General features: G+C 45.2%; 2 protein-coding genes across 4 annotated transcripts in view; one reads left to right on the plus strand and one right to left on the minus strand.

The window, feature by feature from the left end:
* LOC144739815 (NXPE family member 4-like) overlaps positions 1-3,714 on the minus strand; it is an 18,677-nt gene extending 14,963 nt beyond the window's left edge. The window contains exons 1-2 of one of the 3 annotated variants that reach the window (XM_078622799.1): positions 3,335-3,714; positions 1,406-1,520 (exon numbers count right to left, since the gene is read on the minus strand). The gene's annotated coding sequence lies outside the window, so the exon portion shown is untranslated. Of the gene's footprint in view, positions 1-1,192; positions 1,521-2,958 lie in introns of all 3 variants that reach the window. The other 2 variants (XM_078622875.1, XM_078622741.1) reach the window with 2 other exon arrangements.
* On the plus strand, positions 2,652-19,404 carry LOC144740058 (NXPE family member 2-like). Its single transcript, XM_078622974.1, is given in 6 exon segments — positions 2,652-3,305; positions 14,680-14,749; positions 17,041-17,099; positions 17,915-18,130; positions 18,733-19,049; positions 19,051-19,404. Coding segments are annotated over 6 exon segments (1,005 nt in total). The 5' UTR covers positions 2,652-3,175; the 3' UTR covers positions 19,264-19,404.
* Positions 19,405-27,746: the final 8,342 nt, after the last annotated feature.

Below are 27,746 nucleotides of genomic sequence, written 5' to 3' on the forward strand. Positions count from 1 at the left end.
TTTACCATACACACTGTAACTAAGTTATTTTGATGTTGCAGTTAGAGAAAGATTCACGGAAGATTACGTAGTGCGATCCATAAAAATTAAAATTTTGCTTTTCCAACCTTCCATTTTATACTGTACATAAAAATGACTTCATTTCAAGAAAATATAAAGAGCAAAAAGCTAACACAGCAGTGCGTCTTCCGTATTGAATTATAATTGATACATTATTGCATTCCTACGTGTGGCAATGTTGAAGGGGCCAAATGCCAATGTTGAGGCCTGAGAGCCACGAGGGTTTCGTGAAAGTTGGGTGCAGTTTTGCCGTTCCTCCATCGAAGGAGTGCAGACTACTCCGGTACCCTGTATGGGACATAGTTTGTGTTACATAGCCAGTCGCCTTGTCCTGAATGTTCTGTTTATGTATTAAGTGTGCAGCAGCCTGTTGGTGTTCAGGTGGATTTAATGTGGTGCGATGTTTGTGTGTTTAATGAATGATCTCTGATATACCACCGTTTCACTCTACGGTGATATTAAAAAGACAGGTCTGATATATAGCATATTGACATTTGAGTACATCTTAGTAAGATACTGTATGCATTGGTATTCAGTGTAAAGACTTGAGCAATATCGCACGGTGCATGAGTGTATTCGTTCGATAATTAATGCTACTTATTTTCTTCGCTCGCAAAGCATTAGGCAATGTTACAATCCTGCCGGTCATAACCTCGGGTTCAGTTTCCACAATTTGATATGTCGCTATTCCCTTTCAACGGTCTACATGTTTGCATGTTTTGGTCAATAGGCCAATGTAAAGAACCACATTACCGTGATACAGCCATTGGTGACAAGAGGGGGGACACTTGCAACACGAGAACACGTGGCCCGTATCAAAGCACCCCATTGATATTAAAGTTTGATTATATTAGGTGAAAATAATAATTGGCATCACACCCAAACAATAGCGTACACACGCAGTCTTTAACCTACTGGACATCTGTGAAAGAGCTTCATAGCTCATCGGATTCCTCCAGCCTCAATAAACATTTTGATTAACCCGTCCACTCCGTCCAACAGTGCGCTTTGAAGGGGTCAATGCCTCAAAAACATCACTTCAATCTCCTTTAAAAAGGCAGTGTTATTTGACAAATGGTGTCGAGTACTCTTTATACACACACACACGAGACCATTACGGAGGAAGACTTACCCAAGTACAGGAACCGCTCCAGTGTGACAGCAACCATCGTTACGCGTTCGTCACGGCTCCCAACCTTGCTACCGGGAATCATCCGTCCGATTGCCACTGCTTTGGTTACACTTTGCCGAATTCATTGAAAAAAATAAACAAACCTTTAGGTTTGGCCAAGCCGACGATGCCACGACGCAACAACATATTCGCGAAACACATTTCCACACCAACCTGCTTGCTGTAACGTTGTCTTGTTGACTCGAGATCAATCAAATGTCCCAATCACGGTCTCGTCCAAGCTATGTACAGCATCCGCCCTTCTGGGGGTTGTTCGTGGCGTCTTACCCTTTTGGTAATACAATACAAAAGAAACTGGTTTGACTACAAAAAGTGTGTGCAATTTTCAGACCGTTATAAATTGAAATTTCACCCATGTATACGTAACCAGAAAACAATCTGAACACTTCAAGGGAGCTTGCAAATTAATTTGGCAAAACTAAAATTAAAAGAACAGTTTGGGACTTTGCCTTTTAGCCGAGACATCACCTGGTCTCTGTAACAGAACATTAAATCGTCACGTTAAGACTTCGGTGGCATTTAAAAAGAGGAATGGGGGGGGGCATAGTAGTGGCTCATTAAGTATGGTTTAACAGCAGGTGTGTAATGTTGTGAAGTCAGCATGGACAAGAAAACTCATTTAGCAAGCTTCTGCAGAGCCAATTGCATCTTTTTTTTATCCATTCTGCAAGTGCAACAAATCTGGTGTGAACAAGATGCGAAATTACAATTTCTGTAAGCGTGCGCTGGAGATGGTGAAAACATGTCAAGTTTTTTAAAATCACTTTTATAATTCCCAACATTTGAATTTGGTTCCTCTGCACGCAAGGGTTTAAAAAATTGGAGATCTGTAAACGCTTTTCGTAGTCACGGCGCAAGATCGCTATGAACCAGCCTCCGATATACGCATTCGTCCAGTTTATGGATGATGTATTTAAAACGGCAAGTTAACACCTATTAAAAAGACAGTGCGATGGTGCATCATCGGTCAGGATTTATTCATCGCTCGTTGAAGACTTCTTTGGAAAGGCGATAACCTCGTGCTCCTCCGCTATAGCAGCACCATAACACCTTAACGACCACTTATTTAATTGGTTTGGACGTATACGACTACAGCAACATGGTTACCGTAAATATCAATCAGTAACAACGAGGATTAAAATACGTTCTAACGTCATTATTACCTTTCATCCAAAAGTCAAATATTTGGAAATTGCCTTGGAGACCACGTCAAAAGAAAAGTGCACGACTATACAACGCCACCATGGCAAGTCATTGTAATTTTAGATTTTCACAGTACACAATGCCGTACTATCCACTCCTCAAATATAATTAAGCGGGGTTTGGAACTGACGCAAACAGAGACCCGTTGTGAAAGACATCTTTAAATAAATATTTGTTCAATACGATGTGCTCTCTAATCCCTACAGGTAGGTCTTCAACGTTGCCCGTGCACATGGAGCGCTCTGCATGTCACGAGGAATTCGAATTAAAACGGTCAGGACCGTAGTTTAAAAGAAACCCTGGATTTTAGTCATTGTAGTTGCAAGAGGAGCTTTTTTTGTTGTGTGTTACTGGAAGGGTGTCACCCTCCACTATAGGAGGCGCCACCGCTAGTGGCGGCGTTTTAAGACCTCGTTATCTAAAGGGCATCCAGGCCGGGAGTGAACGGGCAGAGGGCCCGATCACCGCGACGAGGTGCCCACCCGTTCGTCGATCGGAGTTACCTGGTACCAAGTGGGAGGACATGAATGGGTTAGCTCCGTCTCCTCCTCGCCGCAAAATTACCAAAGCCCCGGCAAGTCATCCTCATCCCCTTTGCAACCCCCCAAAACCTCCCCGCAGCCAAGCTGGCCAGTTCGTTCTACCCGTGAACACCCGTATCACAGAGTCCGCCCCAGCCGATCGGCGTCTCGTTATCCCATCTCGACCACGAACGACGCGATGCCCACGCGCGCACGGACGAGGAGACGAACGATCGAAGTCCCACGGATGTCATCATCACAGGCGGCATTGCTCGTTCCCAGCAGCGAGGGGTCGAAGTCTTTGGGATTAACACCAGCTGGCGGACGAGGTGAGGTGGGGGGGGGGACGCGCTCCTACACGGGGGTGCCGACTTATTCCGCAGCCTCTTGGGAAAAAGGTAGAGACGCGGTGGTGAGGAGGGCGGTGCAATCCTTACTTGCAGCCCACACCTGGAAAAAAATAACATAGCGAAAATGAACCCTTCCCTCCCCTGCCGATTTTGTGTATGATCTCACGTTCCCAATTGCCAATTAGAGAGATAATTGATATCTGGGCAGGTGGGCACGTGCGGCAATTGCGAGAGTGTAGTTAATCAGATCATGGCCATGGTGATTAGTGAGGAAGAGCATGTCCTGTATATTAGCTTATGTAAGATGATGATGAATCGTCTACAATAATAGCAAATGGAACAATTAAACGATATTTAAAATATTATAATCGAGAGCTTAAAAAGTAAAAAAAAAGATCGTCACAAAGGGCTTATAGGGCGATTTCCCGTAAATATATTTTAGTTTTTTTTATCAACTTCTTGTGTTTTTTTCGACTTCATTCTGTGCACTGGAGGAGGGTGGGATTCGGCTGCAGACACTCGTTTGTCCACTTCCCAGGAATGTACTGTACCCTTACCTTGCGATTTCCGCTGATACCTTGAGTAACCGCGCCTCTCCGTTCGGTGGTGGGTCACTGCATCGCGCGCTTTCAGGTCCACACCTGCGGCCGTCTGGAACGCTCTTCCTTCCGACATCTAGATTTTAAATTCATTTCTTTAGAAACTGCTTTCCGTGTTTAGTTTGCTGTTCCTCCCCCGCACCTCCGATAAACGCGGTTGGCTACGTACAGTGCGAAATAAGTTAAACATATATACATGCATATCAACAACACTGTTCAGATTTAATGATTCACCTTAAACCATTTCTCGCCTACGTCGAATTATTTCAATGTCCAATGCCCAGAAACGTATACGTGCTTTTGTTTCCTCGCGGATTGATTACTGCAATTCCTTGCCATCAGGAGTTCCAGCTAAGTTGCTTTGCAGGCTGCACCTCCGATTACGGTAGTATGGTTGGCTACGTACGGTACGAAAGACGTTCAACATACATGTTCAGAATCCTGCGGCTAGAATTCTTACACGCACCCCTTTTAGTGGTCACATTATCCCTGGTCCACCGTAGTAGAGCGACTCACTTCACCAGGGTTTTAAAACATTGATCTCGAGTAGCAATTGATGGTCTTAGTTATGAAGTTGGAAACCTTTGGGTTAAGATTTCAGTTTGAAAATGTTCTGTCGTATTACAAAACTTTGGTATATTTTAGACATGTATTACTTTTGTAAAATGTTTCATGATAAAAAAAAATGTGATTTTACATATTTTACAATTGAACCACAGCCCTACTGACCACCACCCCCTTGTCGAGTGATACCGCAGTGACACATTTTCTGGTTTCACCTGCTCTAGAGTTGTTTGTGTTGGCTCTTAGTTTTCTGAATAAGAGACTCGGAACTCGCTATTTGTTGTTGTTTTACGGTTTAAATAAAGTGTAGTTGATGTTAAACACCACGAAAGTTTTACAATTATAATTCAGTGACAGTCCTGGTTACGTCTCAGGCAAGGCAAAGGTCACAAACTTAAATTTCCTTAATTTCAGGTTAGTCTCTTGATATTCTTGGTTCTTTTGGTAACGTCACGTAGAAGGGAAACAATAAAATAATAAAAATATAAAACAATACAATTCTCACGACGTTTCGATTGCAACACAAGCAATCATCATCAGGTGTAAAATCACAGCAGTCACGAACACTTTAAATAAAAATTTAGTCTCCTGATGTTATATTTTTTTCTGATCTTTCTGTGCAGTTTTCAGATTGTTTTCGTGCATATGCATGGGTTACAGTATAATTAGTTGTCTTTGAAAGTAGTCAAACCGGATTCTTTTCGACTGGACACCAAGATAAGAGACAGGTGACGCCACAAACGCCTGTGAAGGGCGGAGGCTGTGCGCAGCTTGGACAAGAGCGTGTATGCTGTATGGGCAATTTTTGTTCTCGCTTCAACAAGGTTGGTGTGGCATGTTTTACGTGTATGTTGAACTTCGTTCGCACAGTATGTTGCCAACCGTGCTTATGGGAGGTGCATATGCGGTTGTTCTAATGTGTATAGCGGATATGTTGAGTAATCTTCGTCGTCAGATTAAAACATGCTCCATAATAGAGGTATTTTGGGTTAGATCGCGTAAATATAAATGTTAAACCCGCCACCATCCGACACAGCCAATAAGTAAGGTTTGCCACGTAAACAAAACATGCTAGAATTATGTCTGTCGCCTGATGAGGCTGCTTGTAATTACCGGCGAAATGTCGTTTTCGAATTGTAAATGTTGTGGAGTTACTCTTCAACACACCGGTGTGCTGAACTAGCAACTTTTTGGCACATTTTGTTTACTTGACAAACCTTACTAATTGGCTGTGTCGGGTGGTGGCGGGTTTCACGACACATTTATATTTACGTGATCTAACACAAAAAAAACCTCATGGATAATATTGGTTACGAAATCCTATACGTGTTAAACTAAATAGACACAATTATTCGGTTGCACTTGAAAACATTCTAACACGTTGAACAAACGTTGCTAACATTCTGAATAACATTTCACAAGTGTCATCCTCTGGCTGCTGCAAAACAAGGTGGCGTAATTACATTACTTGCTGAAAAAAATACTCAATTATGATTAACAAGTGAATTGTGTGCAGCTGGATTAAACAGCGTGTACATTACACGAAGGTTGTAGTATAATGAGATTATGATAACGACGAACTACGATCAATTATATAAAGCAGAATGTAGAAGAGCACATACATTGTGTTTAACTTTCTGAAAACACTGTATTTTCTGTTTGTCAATCCACTGCTGGATGAAGGCCTCCTTACGCCGTATTGATCATGGGGATTGTTTTAACCATATTTCACCACGCTGCTCCACGCGGGTTTGTTAAAGGGATTGCAACCGCGGCGCCACTGCTCACCCGGTATTTTGCTGTCCTGTACGATGTTACTAACATTCCAAACGTACCTTTCCACATGCCTATAGAAGATGGGCAAATCGTGGTAATACGGTGTGCAAGTTGTGGTTAAACATAATTGCGTGTAAAAGCCCCCCCCCCCGGGTGAACGGCAACCACAACACCATCCACACCTGTCCCCAGCCGTACCAATCTCGTTCCCGCCAAAGGCCCCGTCTTCCCGCCCGTTCTCCCCTTATATCTCCTCGATCACCCCTCCCACTAACCCTCCTATTGGTGGGAATCCTGACACCCCTACATCACCCCCCCACCCCCCCGGAGACAAAAAAAACGTCCTCGGTTCTGCCTCCCCCATGGACCATTTAAGTCTCCCCATGCCTCCCCCCACTGACAGTGACGACAGCCCTTAACCCCCCCACAACCATACAATGCAATATAACACAACAAAATCAATTGCGCGGCCTGCCCAGGTCTCCAGCCAGCGTCCCGTAACAGCCCGGACATCCACAGAAAGCAGATGACCGTGGCGGCCCCCTCCTTCGAAGGCCCTCTCGTCGCGGTCCCTGGTTCGGTGGCGCCGGTGTTGCCTTGCCTGGCGCCGCTGTCTCTCTGGCCCCTGCGGCCCCCGGTCGTGCCGCCGCTCCGTCAGGCCTCACATGGGGGGCGCTGTAGGTGACAAGGGAACACAGGACACCGAACCCCCTGCTGGTCGGCGCGTGGTGGTCGGCGACCTTGGCCTGGGTAGGGATGATGATGATGATGATGATGTTGGCAGTGATGTTGGTGGTGATGTTGGTGGAGATGACGGTGGGGAGATGTATGGCTTAATGCGGGTGGGGTGTACAAACCATCGTCGCATACCCAGTTGGACCTGGACGCACTGCGGTCGGAGTGCTTTAATGACCTCGACCGGCCCTTTCCAGGGTCGGTGCAACTTTGGTGAGAGGCCAACCGGCACCTGAGGACAGTGTAGCCATGCCTGGTCCCCGACTTTAAAGGGCCTGGCTGTCACTGTCCTCTCCCGTATCTGTACATTACTCTCTTGGCTCGTGGCCGATGCGGCCTCGGCTGCTTGGCGGGCCTCTCTCAAATAAATGAGGGAGGTCTTTAGTGCCTTCGGCCATGCGTCAGCTCTTGCGGGAATGTCCGTCAGCTGCACCTCAATAGGCGGATCGGGATCCCGTCCGTACATCAGGAAAAACGGCGAGAACCCCGTTGCCGCGTGCGGGGCCACCCTGTACGCCGCTAAGACCGATGGAATGTGGAAGTCCCAGTCGGAGTGGTTTTCGTCCACCACTTGAGACAGCATGGCCGCTATGGTGCACTTAAGCCGCTCTACCATCCCATCAGTCTGGGGATGATACGGAGATGTTCGGACCTTTTTAGTGCCCAGGATAGAGCAGACGTCCTTCAATAGCCGTGAGGAGAAATTCCTGCCCTGATCCGTGAGCAACCGCTCCGGTGCCCCCTTATCAAGGACATAGCCTCCCACGAAGGCATCGGCGATGGTCTGTGCCATTTGGTCCGGGAGGGCCCACGCCATCGGCCACCTCGTGCAGTACTCGACCCCGACCAACAGGTATTTATTTCCCCGTGGCGTGACCGGCAGTGGTCCCAGGATGTCCAACGCAACCAATTCGTTGACCCTGGTCACTGTGATGGGCTGTAGGGGTGCCCGGCTTACCCGGGGTGGCGGCTTTCGCCGTGCACATTCGACGCAGGTAGCGACCCATCGATGCACGTCAGCGGTCATGCCTGGCCAAAAGTACCGACCCTGTAATGTGGACAGTGTCTTCCGCCCCGCCAGGTGCAGCAGCTGGCGGCCGTGTACGTCCATAACCAATTGTTGACGCAGCGACTCCGGAACTACCAGGCATCGCCGGCGCCCTGTCGGGTCCCATCGCATGAGGAGGTCCTCCCATACGATGTACTCCTCCCCCCCTGCCTCTGCTGAGATGCATAGCGTTCGCAGTGGGGTTTCCTCCAGCTGTAGCCATCTCCAATCGTCCAAGGTCAGCCCCAGGTCGTGGTCGGTCAGCTGGACCTCACCCTGTGCACCCTCCGCCGTGCGTACGGGAGCGATGACCGTCCCCTCCAGCCTCGCCTCCTTGCAGCGTGCCCCGCCTGTGGTGCATGCACAAGGGCCCTGGGGCGCCAGTCGGGACAATGCGTCTGCGTTGGCGTGTCTGGTCCCTTTGCGATGCACCACTTGGTACCTGTACTCCTGCAGGCGCTCTATCCACCTGGCCAGCTGGCCCGAAGGCTGGTCGATGCGGAGCGAATACTGCAAGGCCGCGTGGTCAGTGCGGACCGTAAATTTGTGACCATACAGGTAGGGTCGGAATTGCTGCACGAAGTGAACGACTGCCAGGAGTTCCCTACGTGTGACGCAGTAGCGCTGCTCCGCTGATGAAAGCACGCAACTACCGTAGGCGATAACCACCTCCCGACCCTGCTGGACTTGCGACAAGACACTGCCGATGCCCACATCGCTGGCGTCCATGTCCAGGATAAAGTGGAGGCCAAAATCCGGAAAGGCCAATGGTGGTGCATCTGTCAGACATGAGCGCAGCTGCTGGAATGCCTCTTCCTCCAGAGGGCCCCAATAAAACCTCTGGTTCTTCGCCGTCAACACGTGCAAGAGCTTGGCAATGGTTGCGAAGTTGGGTACAAACCGGCGGTAGTAAGAAACGAAACCCACAAACCGGCGTACCTCTGGAACCATTGTGGGAACAGCCCAGGCCCTCACGCAGGCCGTCTTTTCTGGGTCTGTAGCCACTCCAGACTCACTGACGACGTGGCCCAAGTAGCGTACCGACGACTGCATAAGGTGGCACTTCGACGGCTTGAGCTTCAAGTTCGCGTTCTGGAACCGCAGGAATACCTGACGTAATCGGTCAATGTGTTCCTCGAATGATCGGCTGAAGACAATGACGTCATCCAGGTAGATGAGGCACGTTTCCCATTGGAGGCCTGCTAAGGCCAACTCCATTATGCGTTGGAACGTCGCCGGCGCAGTCTGGAGGCCCATAGGCAGGCAGATGAACTCGAACAGGCCCTGTGGTGTCCGGAACGCTGTTTTAGGCCGGGAGTCCGCGTCTAGTGGGACCTGCCAGAACCCGGACAATAAATCCAGCGTACTGAAAAATTTAGCTCCCGCCAGTGCATCCAATGAGTCGTCGATACGTGGTAGGGGATTAGGGGATATGCGTTGGCCAGCGTGACGGCATTGAGGCGTCGGAAGTCTACACACAATCTCAGTGACCCATCTGACTTCTTGACTAGGACCACCAGTGCCCCCCAGGGACTTGAGGATGGAGAAATTATGTCGGCCCGCAGCATCTCCTGCACCGCTTATTGAATGTGCCCTTTTTCCATTTGGCTCATTCTACATGTGTTTTGGCGCAGGGGTGCGGCGTCTCCCGTGTTGATGTGGTACTGCAACAGATTTGTGCGCCCTAGGTCGAACAGTCCCCGGCTGAACACGTCCGAGAACTCATGCAATAACGAGTGCAGCTGGTGTTTCTGGTCAGGCGGCAATCCCGGCTCAGGCCCCGCCAGCTGGTCCATCCACAATTCGGCCCCTCTGCCCTCGGACTGGCTGATGCTGCCTTCCGACCTGGGGGCTCCTAGTGACAAGGGACTAACGTGGGCCAGAACTGTTCCCTCCTGCACCGTCGCTGTTCTATCGAAGGTGTTCAGCACCTGAATGAACAGATGCTGGTTCCTCTGGACAATAGTTTCGGCTCCCACCAGCGCATGGCGATCTGTGGCAGCTGACGCCGGAGACACCAGGATGGGTGAGTCCGGTTGGGCTGTCACGAGGGGAGACCGATATCGCAGCGGAATCAGAATCTGGGCTGCCGGGGGAATGGAGACAGACTTACTGACCAGAGCCTGCACGTAGGGTACACCCCGGCCGGCCCCCCCCCCCCGCCTTTAGGAAATGGAGATGCGTTCCCTGGACTTCCACCCGCCCATTGGCCAGATCGATTTTCATTGGCATCCGCCTCAGAAAGTCCGTCCCCAACAGGCAGGGTACGGGCAACGTTGCGGAGACAAGGATGGGTCCTGCTACCGAAAGCTGCCCAATCTGTATCGGGGCTTCAACCTGGCCCAGGAAGCCCATGCTGCCTCCATTTGCTGCAATGAACGTCGTCGTGACGGGGACTAAAGGTCGGTTTTTATCCGACAGCATCTCGTGCATGGTGCTTGAGATAACCGTGGCTGATGCCCCCGTGTCAACCAAGATACGTGCCGACACTCCCGCGATTTCACCGACCAGGACCGAGGTTCCTGACGTGGCCGCTACCACCCGCCTTGCCAGCTTCCTCCATTGTGTGGCTGAGTCCGGCCACTGACCAGGCGGCGTCTCGTTATCCTGCGGTGCATGGTGAGATGATGGGGGATGGATGTGAATGGACCGGAGATGGGGTTCCCCCCTTTGGAGTGCGTCGCAGCAGGGTGAATGCGCCCTTGTTACATAGTGTGGGGTGCGGGCTGGGCTCTGTATGTGGTGCAAATTGCCCCCCCTTGGTTTCGTAGGATGGGCCCCCCTTGTGGTGTGGAGGGGCCCCCCCATTGTAGGTATGACAGACAGACAGACCGGTCTCTGATAGGGTCACTACACAAACCAGATGCTCAAGAACCTGAGGGTTAATATCGCTTGCGGTACGTGATTTCCATCATTAAGTGATTGATAAAGAGTTAATACTTAGGGCTGAGCGTTGTAACACATGACTGTTGTATTGTTTGACATGTACACGAATACACCCAGTAACCATTGTAATAAAATTTTGACTTAAAACGTTCGTGACTGCAGTAATTCATATTCTTTGGTTCTTTCGGTAAAGTCATGTAGAAAAAAAAAAGTGAATAAAAATATCACGTTTCATCATGATATTTAAACAGATTGCCTTTAGAGGCTAACCTCTTTTTCTGATGACGACCGCTTGTTTTGCGATAGAAAAGTCGTGATATTTGTATTCACTTTATTATTATTTTCTATCTACGTGACTTTACCGAAAGAACCAAAGAACATTGTTTTAATTATATATATATGGGTGCAGTTTGTGCAGACTGGGTCGAATACCATTCGCTCGTAAAATAAAGTTATTTTTAGTTCTGGTTGTGGAGTTAAATATACTGCGGTTAGTGATTACCATTAGAATACGCCCGTGAATGGTACGAACGTTGTACATGCAATATAGCATCTGGTAACACGGTAAGTTGTAGCTGCCACTTATATTCACGTGGGTACTAATGAGTTTAATAATTGTCGGTTAATCTGCATTGAGAATGGTGTAAACCATTGGACCGGGTGTGTTTGTGCTATATTGCTACAGAAGGGCGTTGTGTGTATGTGTAGTGTCAATGATTCGGAGACGAGGTTTGTAGGAAGCACCTTCTTTATTAACAACGTTCACGGCCTCGCCCACACACTCTCCACAGTCGCTTAGCCTAGCCTGTACACAACACTAGCCGCCTAACACTGACGGCGCTGCCTGAGACAGCCAACGACTCTCCTGCAACGCAATATCTAGCGAAGACTGCAACAACGACGGCGACGAGATGACAGCAACGACGAGACGAGTCGTCCCAGAACCAGCAGCCTCGAGCCCCCGCTCTCGGCTCCTTTTATGCTCCCAGCGTGGCCTGGCTCCGCCCTGACCGCGCCTTCCTTCTCGAAACCCACAAAGGCAAATAACGAGTCGGGGAGTGGGAATGTACCAGGGTAGTGGATGTCACCAGGATCGCGACTAAAACCCGCTTGATGTTGACAGATAAGTTGGTGGCGTGTGTAGTGCAGCAGCAACAGCAAACAAGCAGCAGCGACCATGCAACAGCTGTATCAGCAGCTGTGTAACGGCAGCAGCCAGATCCACTTGAGAAGCTTCAGGCTTCTTTAGACCTCGTGGAGCTTTGGTGTCAATGGAGAGAGAGTGTGTGTGTGTGACTTGAACATATAAATACATACCTATAGACTCTGTAAGTGACCAGGATTCCGGTTTAAGTGACTACGATGGCTACGTACGGTACGAAAAAAGTTCAAAAAGCATATATACATACAGATGACCATGATTATATGACTACAGGCGCCCACCACAACCATTTATGGCCTTCGGCCAGGAATGTCACGAAAAAAATTGCACCCGAACGACATATTCACGCAAGCACCCGATGCTCCGTTTTGAAGTTTTAAAATGAAACATTTAGAATTGTATTATGTTTTGAATTAGATCATTGTATTTCTTCATTAAAAGCTTATATCATTTTACATCTGGAATACTTAATTGAAAACGACATTTCGTGTGACTTTCCTCTCGTCGTTAAGTAGATGGCCTTGCTGGGGGTTTGGTTCGATGCGGACTTTCACCCGCCCCTCTATAGCCCCCGCCAAGCGTTGGTTGGCTGCTTGGTCCCGGTCACGTGACGCACTTCAACCAATCCGTGCCGCGTTAGTCACAATGTCACACAATGACACAGAATGACAGACCTGGGTGTTTATATATTGATGATAAGAGACCAGGATTCTGGTCACCAGGATTCTGGTTACTTAGAGAATGTAAGTAACACGATAAATAAGCAGACAACACGCTTGCCTGCTTCCTATACCTGTCGCTGCACTTGTGTTGTGTATTAAATAGTTTCGCGTCGAACTTGGACCCATATCTAACAGAGAGCGAGGTTACTTGCCTATCAACACCTGGTAGTTCAACAGCATTGGTGCAATCAAGCAGCACTCCCAAAAGGCAGTGTGGTTGATGAGATGTGTAAAACATATTTTTTATTTGCTTATGTGGAGGGACAGATATGGGAAGGTGTATTGTTGAATTATTTATCTATCATTAACGACGTTAACGGCGTTGATTATTTTGGGACTTATTCAGCTTAAATTGATTTTCTCAAGAAGCTCACATGTTGATGAAAACTGCTGCTCTTGCATGTTACAGTCCATTGAGGGATGTATTTTTATATACTTGCATATACATTATCTGTTTATTGCAAGTTAATCAGAAAAAAAATCAAACAATGTAGAATTTGAGCATTTTGTTGTTGAGGTCATACACTGTGAACATTTTAAATTGATTGAGTATTCAAACGAGAAATAATAACTTTTTTTGCAGGAAAAATGAATTCCAAGACATTTAGAAATAAAATAGTCTCCAATAAAATAGTTTTCATCACATCACTTGCAGCAGTGCTTCTTATATATTGTTCAACTGAAAGCACTGCCACCCATTGACGTTGGAAGATGTCTGCAAGTCGAAGCGTTATGTCTTTCATGCAACTATTCAGTCACCTATGCAATACTTTTTCTTTTCAAGGTCACGTAACTATGTCCAAAAATGATGTTCTATTATTCATTTACCATACAAATGCACACCTTAAAAAAAAATGTCAACCATTGGTACAATGAACACGTTGACTGGTTTCAACGGTCGGAACCTCATCAGCAGTCAGGTCTGCTGCTGGGTTTTCTGAAGGCATAATACAGAAAAACTCTACAAAATGTATTATGTGCAGCCTTATAGCGGTTTGCTGGCAATAATTTAACACAATTATAAAATAGTAGACAAAGCACAAGTGCAATAAATAAAATGCTTGTAGGCTGCTCACCAAAATCTTATTTCATTTTTACATGTAGAAACATACTGAAAAGTAAAACTTTTACTATTTTTTTAAAGGTCCACACTATGCTATCGGCACTCAAAAAGTCAAATGCAGTCCATAGTTTGTCCTGTTCATAGAAATGCTGCTGGGAAAAAAACATAGATTGATGGTCAAATATATAATTTAATATTTACGAGTTGGTCTGTGGCCGCATTTGCCACACTAAAGGAAGTTATACTACCTGCTGCACATATTTGATTCCATGCTTTTATCACCTTAACTCAATAGTTCACCCTCTGTAGACTCTGGCCCTTCTTCTGACGTCCCTTCCTCTTTCATCTGTATGCCCCACCTCCTTATTCATTAGGCACCACCTTTTTCTCTTTCAGATCTGCACCTTTCCTATTTAGGCCCCACCTTTCTTTCGTCCCCTCCTCTTTCTGTTTAAGCCCCACCCCGTCCCATCAATCACAGGGTTGGGTTGGTTAGGTAATGATGGGGGTTGTCACAGGCAGGAGGCGAGGGGGGGGGGGTGCGCGCGTGGCAGTGGCATTGCTGGGCGGGGACAGTAGAGGTAGGGCGGCTTCACGACCACCACAATCTCCCAGAGCAGTGTAATATTATACGTGGTGAAACAAAACCTTCTGTGATTGTCTTTGATACACAATCTTCACAACAGCGCATTAAATGCCTTGCTTAATTTAGTAATTTATAACATGTCAATGCCCTAAATAAATCGTATTTGCTATAGCTTTGTTTGAAATACAAAAAAAATCCCTCTCTTTCTTCAGAAAACATGGAACCTCAAATCAATACCACCAAAAGCTCACTACCAAAAGACATCATTACTTCCAACAAAAGGTACAATCAGTGGCACATTGACATATCCTAAAACAAAACGTAATAATGCAATTTATAACGCGCGCAAATTTGCGGACGTAACGGCCGCAACTCAGAGGCGCGGAGCCAAGCTCAGAGTCACTCGAAAGCATGGTTATAAAATACCCATTTCAACCAACATCACTTGTTCTACATCTGCCAAGAACAGTCGAATCACGATACTAAATAGAGGAGAACCTCACACCGTTGGAAACACACTCCATGTTCAAGTGGAAATGTATGACTTTACGAACAGAAGGAAGCTCTATGGTGGAGATTTCCTCCTCGCTCGGATTTTCAGCCCACGCCTTGGGGCTGCGTCTTCTGGCGTGGTGACTGACCTTGGCAATGGTGTGTACGATGTGAGGTTCACGCTCTTCTGGCCAGGAGACAGCAGTCTGGCCTTCACGCTCGTGCACTCCAGTGAGGCCGTGAGCGTGCTGGACAGAGTCCGATAAACCATTCCAGATAAAGTCACTTTCCTGGGGACTTTTGTGAGTGGGAAGTCAAGAGAAGTAACCCAATGTCACATTTTTCTAAACACTACCAAGCAAGTCTGTGATTTCACTGATCCACATTTGCATGAACCATGGATGTGTGAAAAACCAAGAATGCTTCCTTGTTCATCTCTTCTCACTATGAAATCACTAAGTAACTATAAGAATGTTTTTAACGAAGAGGAAACGAAGTTTTTTGCAAGGTAAGAACATGTACACTCAGATTTATATTCGGTGCATTGCTCTTTTACCTCCAAGGTATAGCCATGTTTACAGTAAGCATTCTAAAAATAAAGACATCGATTGTGAAAAGCCACATGATGGACGAAGAGTTATTTTCACATTAATGTATAACAACCTTCAAGTTTGCAAATAAAGACACCTGAAACGACCAGGCATACATGATTTTGTTGAATTCCCACCATAATGCAGTAGAGTGGCTCTGAATGCCTCGTCAATTGCACTGAGAACAATGCCATGCTCAGTACAAACCCAGTTCATATGGCCTCATCTCCTAGATCGCCAAACCGGGATTCAATTTGTTTTGTAGGAAAACTCACGAATTGTATGAAACAATTCATAGTCTCACCCCAAACTCAACTATAGTTCCTCCAAATGTCCACCATGGGCACATAGAGGCGGTGGAGTGTGCTACCATAGTGGAACAAAGCAAAACACCTGTAATTTCCAATGGAATATTTAGGTCCACTGTGCAAAATAGGCCACTGTTCTGTTCATTGTTGGTGGAAACATCTGCCGCAATCAATTCACTGTTGTATAGCTTTAAGCCGTCTCTACCTTTCACGATCCTGTTGGGCAGCAATACACCTTCATCCTGCGCATGAACTGATCTCATTGCCACATGCCCTCGGTGGATGTCCTCTTGCATGCGTTCCCATGGTAGAATAGCAGACACTAAGTATAATGCACTTGATATTTTCTAGCATTTATTTACAAAACTTTTTGCGAGTACGTGTTATGTTGAATGTATACACAATACTGGTTCTTAATGTCTCATTATTCTTTGAACAGTGCATTTTAAAAACACTTTGCAGTGTTTTTATACTAGTTCATAAAGGCTGTCTTCGCCAGGCAAAAGTTTTAAATAAATATAATAACTAACCTGATGTGATTTTTTACAAGTTCTATCTACGATCAGACACTACCTACTTAAAAAAATATTTTCCACAAAAAAAATGGTTGACGACTTGATTCAACTTCTTATATTTAAAGATGTACCCTACAGAAACCACTCAATTTGAATATTCCGTTTTTTATTAGAAAGAATACAAATGTATGAACTGAATTCTTTTGGAGGGGAAGCTCCTACATTTAACCTTTTTCGAATTATTCAGATTTGAACACCATAAAATGCGTATTTTTTCGTTCAAAACCGCTTTAATCCGAAATATTTCAAAAACAATAAAAGATAGAACGAGTCACTTATATTGCATTTGCTGATTAACGCTCTATCAAATGAAAAAACCCACAATCTTATATTTTGAATGGTTTCTGAATGAGACGCACAAACATGTCCTATGGGGCACATAAAATCGGGATGTCGGGGCCTTAAAATGAAAAATATTGGATTTCAGATTTGTTTATGTTGTGTGTGTCCCAAAAGCTACCGATGTACCAAATTTCAACTTTCTACCTTGTCGGGAAATATCCTAAAGGTTTTTGAGACATACAAATTAAGGTATTAATTTATATAGACACTGTTCAAACAACGGTGGCACAATAAATATAAAATACTTTTTGGAATTTCTATTGCAGGGATCGTATATGGGTGACAATTCCAATGTCATACAAAATACATGTTGCACCATCAACTGGTAAGAATGCATATATGCACCACAATTTACTACTGTAAAATTATGAAATGGACTAGTTTATACCGGCTTTCGCAGAATAATGTTTAAATGTCTGTGATATCGCGCTCGATACATGTATTATGGTTATTATGCCCACATTAATAATTAATCAGGGCAATCGCTGGATTCGAACCATGGACTTCTACCACAAGTGGCGAACGCGCTAACGCTTAACGTCACCGCCCAGAGTTGCCCCGATTAATATCAATTACCTACTCTTGTGCCAATGACGAGTAGAGGACCGGCTCCAGGTCCTCTTAATTGGCGGGGGGGTGGCAGTAGAACTGTCGTGTGAGCGACCATTGCAGGGATATCTACTGCTAATAAGAGGGAACTTGGGCACTGGCCCTGTGTGGTATCATATGCATTGCATGTATGATAGAACACACATTATACCTCGAAAGTGCATGGGCCCTGCACATATGGAAACATTGCTCACATCAATTAGTATGATCCAACAGGGAACTCATCTTATTTACAAATTTTTTGTATTCAATGACCCACATTATGGGATAAATTCTAGTAATTTTTATGTAGTTTGTTGTTTGGTAAAATATGCTTTTTTTAATGTTTTAACATGACTGTCACCAGTGTTGTGGAATAATAAATGATAAACATCGTGTTCTTGTAGGTTGTTTCCCCATTAGAGTTTAATGGATTTTGCACTGGTTAAAAAAGAGTTCCTGACATAAATAATTCTTTACTTACAATTATGAATGTTGAGCAAAATATAGTCAATGTCAATATTTTTCTTTAAACTATTACTCTTTTTATAGGTTTACTTCAGAGAAATACACATTGTGTTATGGGATTAGGGAATCCAAGTCCAACTGGATATTATTTTAAAAACACATGGAAATCTTCTTACTGCAACAATGCATATTTTGGTTCGCCATCATCTGTCAAGAACTGCTTGAAGGGGAAACAAATATTTCTCCTTGGTGATTCAACAATTGGGCAGTGGTTCAAATATTTTCAACGTTTCACCAAAGGTAAGGATGCTTATTTACTTGTAATTATAATAAAATGTACCAGGTAGGTGCTTTGTGTTCATACCCAGGCTGATGGTACGGCCCCACCTCCAAGTGACATGCTGGTTCTACAGAAGAGTCACCCAACTCCTCAGAGTGAGCAGCAATTAGCAGATTAGCAAACAGCATACTTGGCCAGTAGGGAGCTTGACTGCACCTAGCCATCGATGAGCCTCCCATTGTGTCTGTACCAGATGGACGTTTATTTTGAAGAGTTATGGAAAGCTTTGACGCCCAATTAATTGACCCCAATTTTTTCCCCATTTTCATATTCATTTATATTTTCGACAAACATTACTTTAACAATATTCCGTTTTATAGAATTAAATGGGGGTCACAAGACATCTGGACGACCCAAGGTGAACAGGAAACGGTTGTGATTACTTGCCAAGCAGCTTTGCCCAGGCCTGGCCCCCAATCGTTAACGTCTCTAAATGATTGCGAAAAGCGGGCATGGCCTAGCAGTCGGCGTGGTCTTGGCGGTGTCTGAGAGACCTGCAGCCTTCACACGAAGCGCTACCTGATGGATAGATTTAAAATTATGTGTGTTGCTTTTCTTACAGGTTTCGAGATTGTAGATCGTGACCTACCTGGAAAAGATGTGCAAAATATTGCCGTTGATGAATACAACATTACATTGAATTGGTATTATCACAACTACCCTTATATTGCCACGAGAATAACCTCAAAAAAAGACTTCCGATACGTAGCTCATCGAATTGATAACATCACCGGTGGGAGCGATACGGTCATAGCAATCTCCCTCGGCGCTCATTTCACACCCTTCCCTCTGCACGTGTTTCAAACGAGAATGCACAACATTAAAGCGGCAGTGGAGAAACTCCTGCTTCGAAGCCCTCAAACGAAGGTCATTGTTAAATTTTTCCAACGTGAGAGAAAACAGCGGAGTGGCGATCTTTAATAACTGGAACACATTTAAGCTTAACCAAGTCCTCTTGGAAGTGTTTAAAACCATGAATGTGGCAATCATTGATGCGTGGGATATGACTGCTGTACTTAACTCTGCTAAAATTCACCCAAATGAGCATATTGTAAAAAACCAAATTGATTCATTTTTATCTTTTGTTTGCTAATCTTTTTCTTTTAACGTCTTGTATATCTAACTTGCGAATTACAATCAAAGACGATACTTACATTTTGTTTTTATGTATATAAATATCATTATGAAGTGAAATGTTTTCATGTGAAATAAATAAAGACCTCTCTGATTTAAAGATTTTCAACATGACATGCCTATTTCTTAGCTATCACGAGGGACTTAAGGATATGGTCACATTCGTTTCTTGACCCAATTGCATGACCTTCCCGATATCAGCATAACTACAGTACATGTGTAATGCGGGCGAAAACGACCTTCCGGAAGTGACGTCATGGGGGGAGGAGTTACGTCACGTGGGGGAGAGGGTAAGGGTCTATAAGGGGGGTAACCGGAAGCAGTCGGGAGTGATCGGGGACTAGGAGAAGAGAGAGGCCACGCAGGGCGAAGGGTGAGAGAGAGGGGCGAGGTCGCCACACACCCAAGCCAGGAGGATCGGCACCGTCGGCCAACGGTGACCGGCCCGGGGGCAGGAGGAGCAGCGAGGAGGCTGCAGAGAGCAGCGGGTCTGCAAGGGAGGAGTCGGCAGCAGGGGTCTGCACGGCGCGACAGCGGCCTGGGGCTGCAGAGTGTGGGCTACGGGAGCGACAGCAGCCTGGGGCTGCAGGGTGGAGAGTATATAGGGGAGTACCGTGAGGGAAAGAGATCGAACCCAAATAAAGGACACAGGACAGAGAGAAGCGTCCGAGTCTTTTATTACACATGTGTAGTGACTGACTCAGAGACACTAAGAGTAGGAGGCACTCTAAAAAGGCTTTAACAGTCAACAATTGATAACTACGGTTCCCAGTCAGGACAGCTGGTAGACTCCCTGACTGGCGACGCTGAGATGGTGGAGATGGTGAAGATGGAGACGATGGTGAAGACTTCAGCAGCACGACGGGATCCCACTCCAAACGACAGCCCCGAGGTCCCCTCCCGGGGCCCCTCTTATACTGTCAACGTGGCCTGGCTCCGGCCACGCCCCCTTCTGGAACCTCAATGTGCCCCTTCCGTAACCTTTCCCCTACATGCCTCTCTTGTCTATCACGTGACCTGCTGTCAGGGTTGCTGTAAGCTGCAGATCCGCTTCCCTGCCAGCAGCCAGCGCTATGCTGCTACGTGATCGATTCTATGTCACGACACATGCATAACGCACAGGGGCTCACCTCATAACACTGCACACAAACAACCTGCTTAATTAGCGTCCTTACACCTACTGGCTATACTTCACCTGTAAATGAAATCTCGAGTACATTTGGTTTTCGTGCCATTCCTATAGCGCAAGACTGTCATGATAGTGCTATTGTCTCACATAGTTTGCAGCTGTTTCTGAGTAAACGTGAGCATTTTCATAGTACATTTTCAAATTTAACACACAATGGCCTAATTTTTTAATGACGTCAAGCCGTTCTTTAATGCCCACTGAATCAGACGGCATCGTAGTTTGCAGTTAACACGTCTGCAATTATAACTAGGACGGCCTCCGGGATTTCAATCGTGAACCTCTTCATTAATCAATCTGTGAACGTGCTACCGCCTGGATGTTACCTCTCCAGGGGTGTGAAGATGGTGGAGACGTTTATCATCTTGGCAAAGCGGTTTTGGTGGTTCGTGGAGGTGTTGGTCGAGAAATGGGTGATGATGGCGATGGGTGGTGGTAGAGTGGTGTGGTTGGACGTACGATTGACATCCTCGGAATGTTGTACGATCCGACCGAAACGAAGCCAACACAATTACCCGTGTGTAGGTGTGGTACAGCTGGCACAACGAGTGGTGAATCAAAGGTGGCGTGTGTAGAGTTGGTATCAGTTGAGCATGAACATTGCATGTTTAGACTCCCAATTGTAAATATGACTAATAATGTCAATATACGTGTTCTTCAAAGATAATTCATAAATGTTATCTGGGGTTTCACTGTAACAAATGCAAACACGCATTTGTCACAAGAGCTTGTATACCCCCAAGTTATTTCTCATGCACTCGCACTAACCAAAGTGATTAACTGAATAACATAATTTTAACCGAACCACGGAGATTTTCGCAGCCAACATACGATTTGTAATTTTGACAACCATATTATGATCTGGATACATTTGTATCATTTGGAATTCCTGGAGTTTTATTGGGACTTTAGGGATCTTGCCCTGATGATGTTTGACGCAGTTTCAAAATAACCTTCGTATTCAATTGCTAGATTCGCTTAAGGAAGAAAAGCTGCCTTCTCATATTCATCCCTCCCATACTAATGAATCACGAAACAGACTTCTACTCTTCGATTTTCACAGGATGTATCATACAGGGTGGTATAAAAAGATGGACCCAATTTGAAATCGCTATAGCTCTGCGACCACAAACCGCCCTTGAATGAAACTCTTACCACTTGAAAGGGCGGGGAATAGAGTTTCAAATGATTACCGCTAGGTGCCTCTCCCAGCGCACAAACAGCACCTAGCCTCAGTCATTCGCAAGATGGTGACCCCGCAACACAAGGCGTTTTGCGTTCTGCAGTTCAGCAAGACTGAATCCGTAATTGTGGTGACGCGTGCGTTTCAACTGCGTTTTGGCATTTATCTGCCAATGTCAAAGAGCATTCGTCGTTGGTACCGACAATTTGAGGAAACAGGCTGTTTATGTAAGGGGAAGGGCACAGGGCGACCACGCACCTCAGAGGAAAACGTGAGAAGAGAGGCGTTTGGGATGAATTCAACTATCGTCTCAATGTTGTCCGTACAGCAGGTGGAGGGCACATAGAGCATTTATAAAATGGTTAGAAAAACTTGATAACTCATTAACTCGTTTGTATGTTTTTGTGTAATTGTAACATGTTGCCATCCTGAAATATACCGCTTTGAAATTCGGTGCATCTATTTGAAACACCCTGTACAGGACCCAACATTGTGACCTCTGCTTAAAATCCAATCTCACATTACTTGATGCAAGTGTCGTGAGTCCAACTGAGTCACAGACGTTGTTCCTTTTAGAGACAACACATTTATTTATAACACGTAACACAAAGGGGTAACTGCCCCTTCACCAGATACAGCCTAGGGTGGTAACCACCCAGCTAACTACTCTATACAGAGGGGTTACTGCTACGCAGGGTTGGGTCCCTTCTCGGGTCCGCGACCATGTATTTGCCTCGAAGACATAGAGCTTCCAACTTGAGATGTAGGTTTTAGCTGGTGGACGTGGAGCTTCAGCTTGTAGAATGCAGCGACCCCAGTCCCTCTTAGGGACCTGCCTTATATCCCCCTACGGTCGGGGCCGCTCCGCCCTTGGCCCCACCCGCCTTCTGGAGCCTTCTAGCTCCCTCTCGAGAGCTCTCCCTGGACACGTGATCACCCCCTAGTCCCCCGACCTGGGGGCCTCTCTATGGACACTCTAGATCACGTGTCTGCCGGGTCAACCAGAGTGCCATGGCCCGGGGCAACACTGCCCTTGAGCTGACACTCTCCCGCTCCCCTTCGTGGGAGTCCCCACCACACGCTATGTGCGGTGCCCGCGCGATCCAGCGCTCACCAAGCCCCGCTAGGGCTGGTACTACACCCGCCCACAGGGTGTATGTGATGACAAGTGCATCGCATGCCCTGGCCCTCTCAGGCCGGCACTATGCAGTGACATCCCCGATGTCACTGCATCCCCGATTTCACTACACAAGAATACATCTACATTGGACCATGTTCATCCACAAAATCCTGATATGCAAATCTGCACTATGCTTAGCTAATAAACCCAATTGTCAAAGCCATGAAATCTAAGACGTCCATCTAAATTGTATTTTAACTATCCCAAGAACAAGAATTGTAATAGGTGACACAATTTTCCGTTGCAGCACCAACGTTTTGGAAAAACCTTGTTTCCTCTCATCATAAATCTTCCTTCAAAAGCATATTCTGAAGCAGAAGATTAGTGCCGGGTACAACCACATTTGTAAATGTGCTTTGGAGCTGTGTTGTCTTGGTGTAATCCGGGACTGTTTTTGTTTTGCTGCCTTGCCAAAGATTGCATTTGGTGTTGAAAAATCAGCATGAATCGATGTCCTTATGCAATTTGTACTGATGATGACGTCACCCTGCTGCTGCTCTATTTAAGACTGGGAGCAAGTGCAGAGCCTCACCATTATGGCGAATTGCCCGATGATGCTGGATGCAATTACCAACGAAACTCGTACCCAAAAATTGTAAATGTTGTGGTTTCACTCTTCAACACACCGGTGGGCTAGAGTAGTGAACTATTTGTCTTTTGTCAACGTGACACTTTTTTGCTGATTGGCCGTGTCGGGTGGTGGAGGATTACGACACCTTTATAAATAACGCGATCTAATTCTAGATTTGAAGCTTTCGTGACTGCAAGGATTCATACTCTTAGGTTTTTTCGGTAAAGTCACGTTGGTAAAAAGAAGTAAAAATAATAGAAATAAAATATATGTTTTTACCAACGCGATCTAACCCAAAAACGTTATTATGAATGTACTGATACCCTTCATTAATATTTACTGACTTGCTTCGCTTTCCTTCCCTGTGCACTCCACTCGTATTTTTGTTTTGTTTGTTGTTGTAACTCTCTGACCCGCCCCTTACTGGACATCTGCGAAAAAAAAGGAACTTCACAGCTCATCAGATTCTTCCAGTCAAAATAAAGATTCCTGAAAACACAAAAAAGAGATAAATGCATCGTGTCGCTCCCAGCGAATCCATGGTTCGGGGCCACTGCTCGTCGCATCACGTGACCCCAAACCGGATTAGAGGATTAAGAACTCCCCGTAGCCAATCAGCGCGAGGAATCGAAATCGGATTCGCACCTGGGGAGGGAATCGATATCCCAGCCGAATTTCCGCTCCGGCCGCACGTCCGAATCGAATCGTACACGGTATCGATGACTATAGAATCGATACACTGGCGATTCCGAATCGCGCGTCCGCAAGGGTTTGAAACAGTCTGGCCCTTGGCTGCCTTTGTTTATTAAAAGTCAAATTAATAATAATTATAAACACATTATTTGGTGATGCTTCTACGTTGGCGGTGGTGCACAAACACCGCTAGCAAACAAACTAAACAAATATGAATTACTTTCTTAACAAAAAAATATATAAGTGGCAACGTTTCAGGCAATGAACCTCATTCAATAACACATACATAGAGAGGTCACAGAGATAGAGTTGGGAAGTAATAAAATAATAAAAATCAAACATAATATTATATTATTGTATTTTATTATGTTTTATTTTTATTATTTTATTACTTCCCTTCTACGTGACTTTACCGAAAGAACCAAGAAGACGATCATCCTCAGTCGAAAAAAATAATCCAGCAGTGGAACTGCTGCCTTAAAAGAAAAAGAAAAAAATACATGCGGTGAGGTTTTGGGCAATGGTCCTTTTTCATAGCACATTCCATTTGGTGCTATGAAGATGCGCCATTGCCCGAAACATTACCTATCATATATACAGTATAATATACATTTATATTGGTTATGTAAGCGCTGTTTTTCCCCCCCGCAGACATGGAGGCCTGGACACCTGGTGCTTTTCTGTGCACAGAGCCATTCGTGAAACAGGAGCGTGACGACAACCCTGGCTGTGAGATGTGGATGGAAGCGAATGTGAAGCAAGAAGAGTTGAGTGACACCGGTGAGATAGTGTTCACGCATTATGTGCATGTGTGCGCTTGTGTGTGAACCCGTAATCCTGAGTTTTCAGTAAAGAACCAAACATTGTAACTTGTTAGTACGCCAACAATTATTGAAGCAATACAATAACAGTGGAACCCTGTTTTTTCTTGGTGCTGCTAATCCATTATACAGATTAACTTTGCCTGTAGCCAGACTGTTATTAACAAACGAATCTGAAAGCACGTAAGCTCGGATTCAGTGAAGCATAACATAACATCCTGGCACAGCATTCATTTGTGAATCCTGGAGCCTAACCTTAGATGGATCTGGGTGCCATTTTCAGTTTTTATAGGTCTTATGGAAGAGGCTGCATTGAGGAATATTTCTTGAATAAAATTCTACAGTTGACTGTTGTCCTTGGGCAGATCCTCTTTGCGGATTAATCAAACATGCCACCAAATTAACCATTGAATTTAATTAATAAACACAAGGCCATATTATACATAGGTAAATAATATACATCGCATACGTTGCCATTTCATTCGATATATTTGTTTTATCTGAGTCATGTCACCCCCATTACTAAAGTCGATTGATAGTTTACAGTAAACGTATCTCTGCTGCCCACTTTGAAAGGTTTCCCCATTCATTTTTTTCGTGTGTGTGTGTTTTTTGTTGAGTCAGTAATGTCAGGAGGTCACTTTTTCCATTAGCCTTGATGATTTTCGTCTTTCCTGACTGGGCCATGCTGGTGCGATAAGGTGTCCATTGCTTGTGTAGCTGTGCGAGACTGGGAGACAAGAGCGCCGCTCATCAAAACAGAGCATGGAGAAGAGAGCACCGGCTGTGAGTGTGAACGTGTGAATTAACATGACACCTGTATGTCAATGCCTATTCATCTTCTTGGTTCTTTCGGTAAGTCACGTAGAAGGGAAGTAATAAAATAATCACGACGTTTCGGCCACAACGCAAGCAGCCGTCCTCAGGCGAAGAATGAGACATTATCAAGCTAGGAGCTTATATAGGTGTAGCGAGGAGGAGCGCCTTAACAAAAGAATGTGCATATGAAGAGGAATTTAGCATACCAATGGAAAATGCGTAGGAGGTGGGCGGAGGGGTTTCAAAGTCCCATTATGCCCATGCATTATGCAGGATCAACAGCACCACGGGGGGGCGCAAGGAACTCAATGCCTATTGTTTGTATGTTGTATGTAAGCATGTTGAACTTATTTCTTATTGTACGTAGCCAACCATGCTAATCGGAGGTGCACTGCACCGTGATTCCAGGGATCCAGGTTCAATTTCTGGTAATGTGCACCATTTGTCGTTGATATTTTCAATTGGCATGGCCTCCCATAGGTAGACTCAGGCTAAAAGGGGTATCTGGTGTGGCTGATTGCATGTTAACATCAGCACTGGAAAGATGAATGCAACCTGGTGTGGTGATTGCCACACGACCCCCTCATGTGCCTTGTTGGCCTTAAGAGGTAGTCACTATCACCACTTGCCTCCACAGTCTTTAAGTGATATGTCTTGGTTAGAGGCATGATATTTTACATTAAATGAGATTCTTGATAAAAGTTTGTAGAATGTAATGATAATGTCTTTTCAAAGATTATGCAACCCAAAAATGCAAACAGTTCTGTATAATAATAATTCAGTAGTGTTGTTTGCACCATTTTTATAGTTCAAGGCTGTCATAAAGATGCTATTTTTCACAGTCTGCATTAGTTTCACAGTAGGGGGCGAAATTGCTGTCTTTCAAATTAAATAATTGCTGTTAACGTTTCAAATTTAGAAAATTAGCACGATTTTGCTTGTACACAATGGCCTAACACTTCTTGAAGGACGTCACAGAATCTTTACGACCACTATAAAGCAGACGGAGTGTATTTCACAGTTTCAACACCTGCAGTATTAACCGGGGCAGCCTGCCAGATTCGAACCATGAACTTCAGCAACACCGGCGAATGCGCTACCGCTGGGCCATGTCACTGCTCAGAAAATATACACACACCAAGGCTGTGTGCGTGAGCTGTCTGACACGTGTTTGAATAGTCGCCTTGTAAAACATGGCTTACGTGTCGATTTTAAGCTTTCATGACTGCATGGATTCATATTCTTCGTTCTTTCGATAAAGTCACGTAGAAGGGAAATAATAAAATAAAAATAATAAACAAAAATAAAACATAATAAGATATTATGTTTTATTTTTATTATTTTATTATTTCCCTTCTACGTGACTTTACCGAGAGAACCAAGAATATGGCTTCCGTGATTCAGTGATATTAACATTTAACATTGTTTATCACCTCAGTCTCAGAAGACGACTTTCAGGCCGAGAGAGAGGATCTTCAGACTAAAAGGGAACAGCTGAGGGCTTATCATTCTTCCTTGAGGCCTGCAGTGACGTGTGACCCACAGGGAGACCATGCAGTGATGGGGAGCTGTGCCGAGGTGGAGGTGGAACTGGGAGACATGAATGAAGGTGCTGTGTCTTGCATTATTTTTCCTATTATGCTTGTCACTGAGTGACTACAGTAAAACCTCGGCAATTCAGATTTCACATTGAAGTAACACCAGGTCGGAAAAATAATAAAATAATTGCGTGCAGTATCCATAGAGTCATCACTTTCCCCTAGAGTGCATGGAAGCAGTCCCTGTCCCACCACTGTACCTGCCATGTGTTACCAGCCTATTCTAGTTTCATTACAGCCTTGTATTAGTGACAGTGTTATAATTTCAAGCTCCACGTATTTTTTCACAAAGTCCTCTACGCTGTGTTTTTATTACTCCGTGGTCATGTTTACTCCACTGCTAAAAAGAGCACTTGGGCTTGGGCAGGACACGTCATCACACAGGATGATG

Source organism: Lampetra planeri, chromosome 1 (genome assembly GCF_965212315.1).
Source record: "Lampetra planeri chromosome 1, kcLamPlan1.2.h2, whole genome shotgun sequence".
Classification (NCBI taxonomy): domain Eukaryota; kingdom Metazoa; phylum Chordata; class Hyperoartia; order Petromyzontiformes; family Petromyzontidae; genus Lampetra; species Lampetra planeri.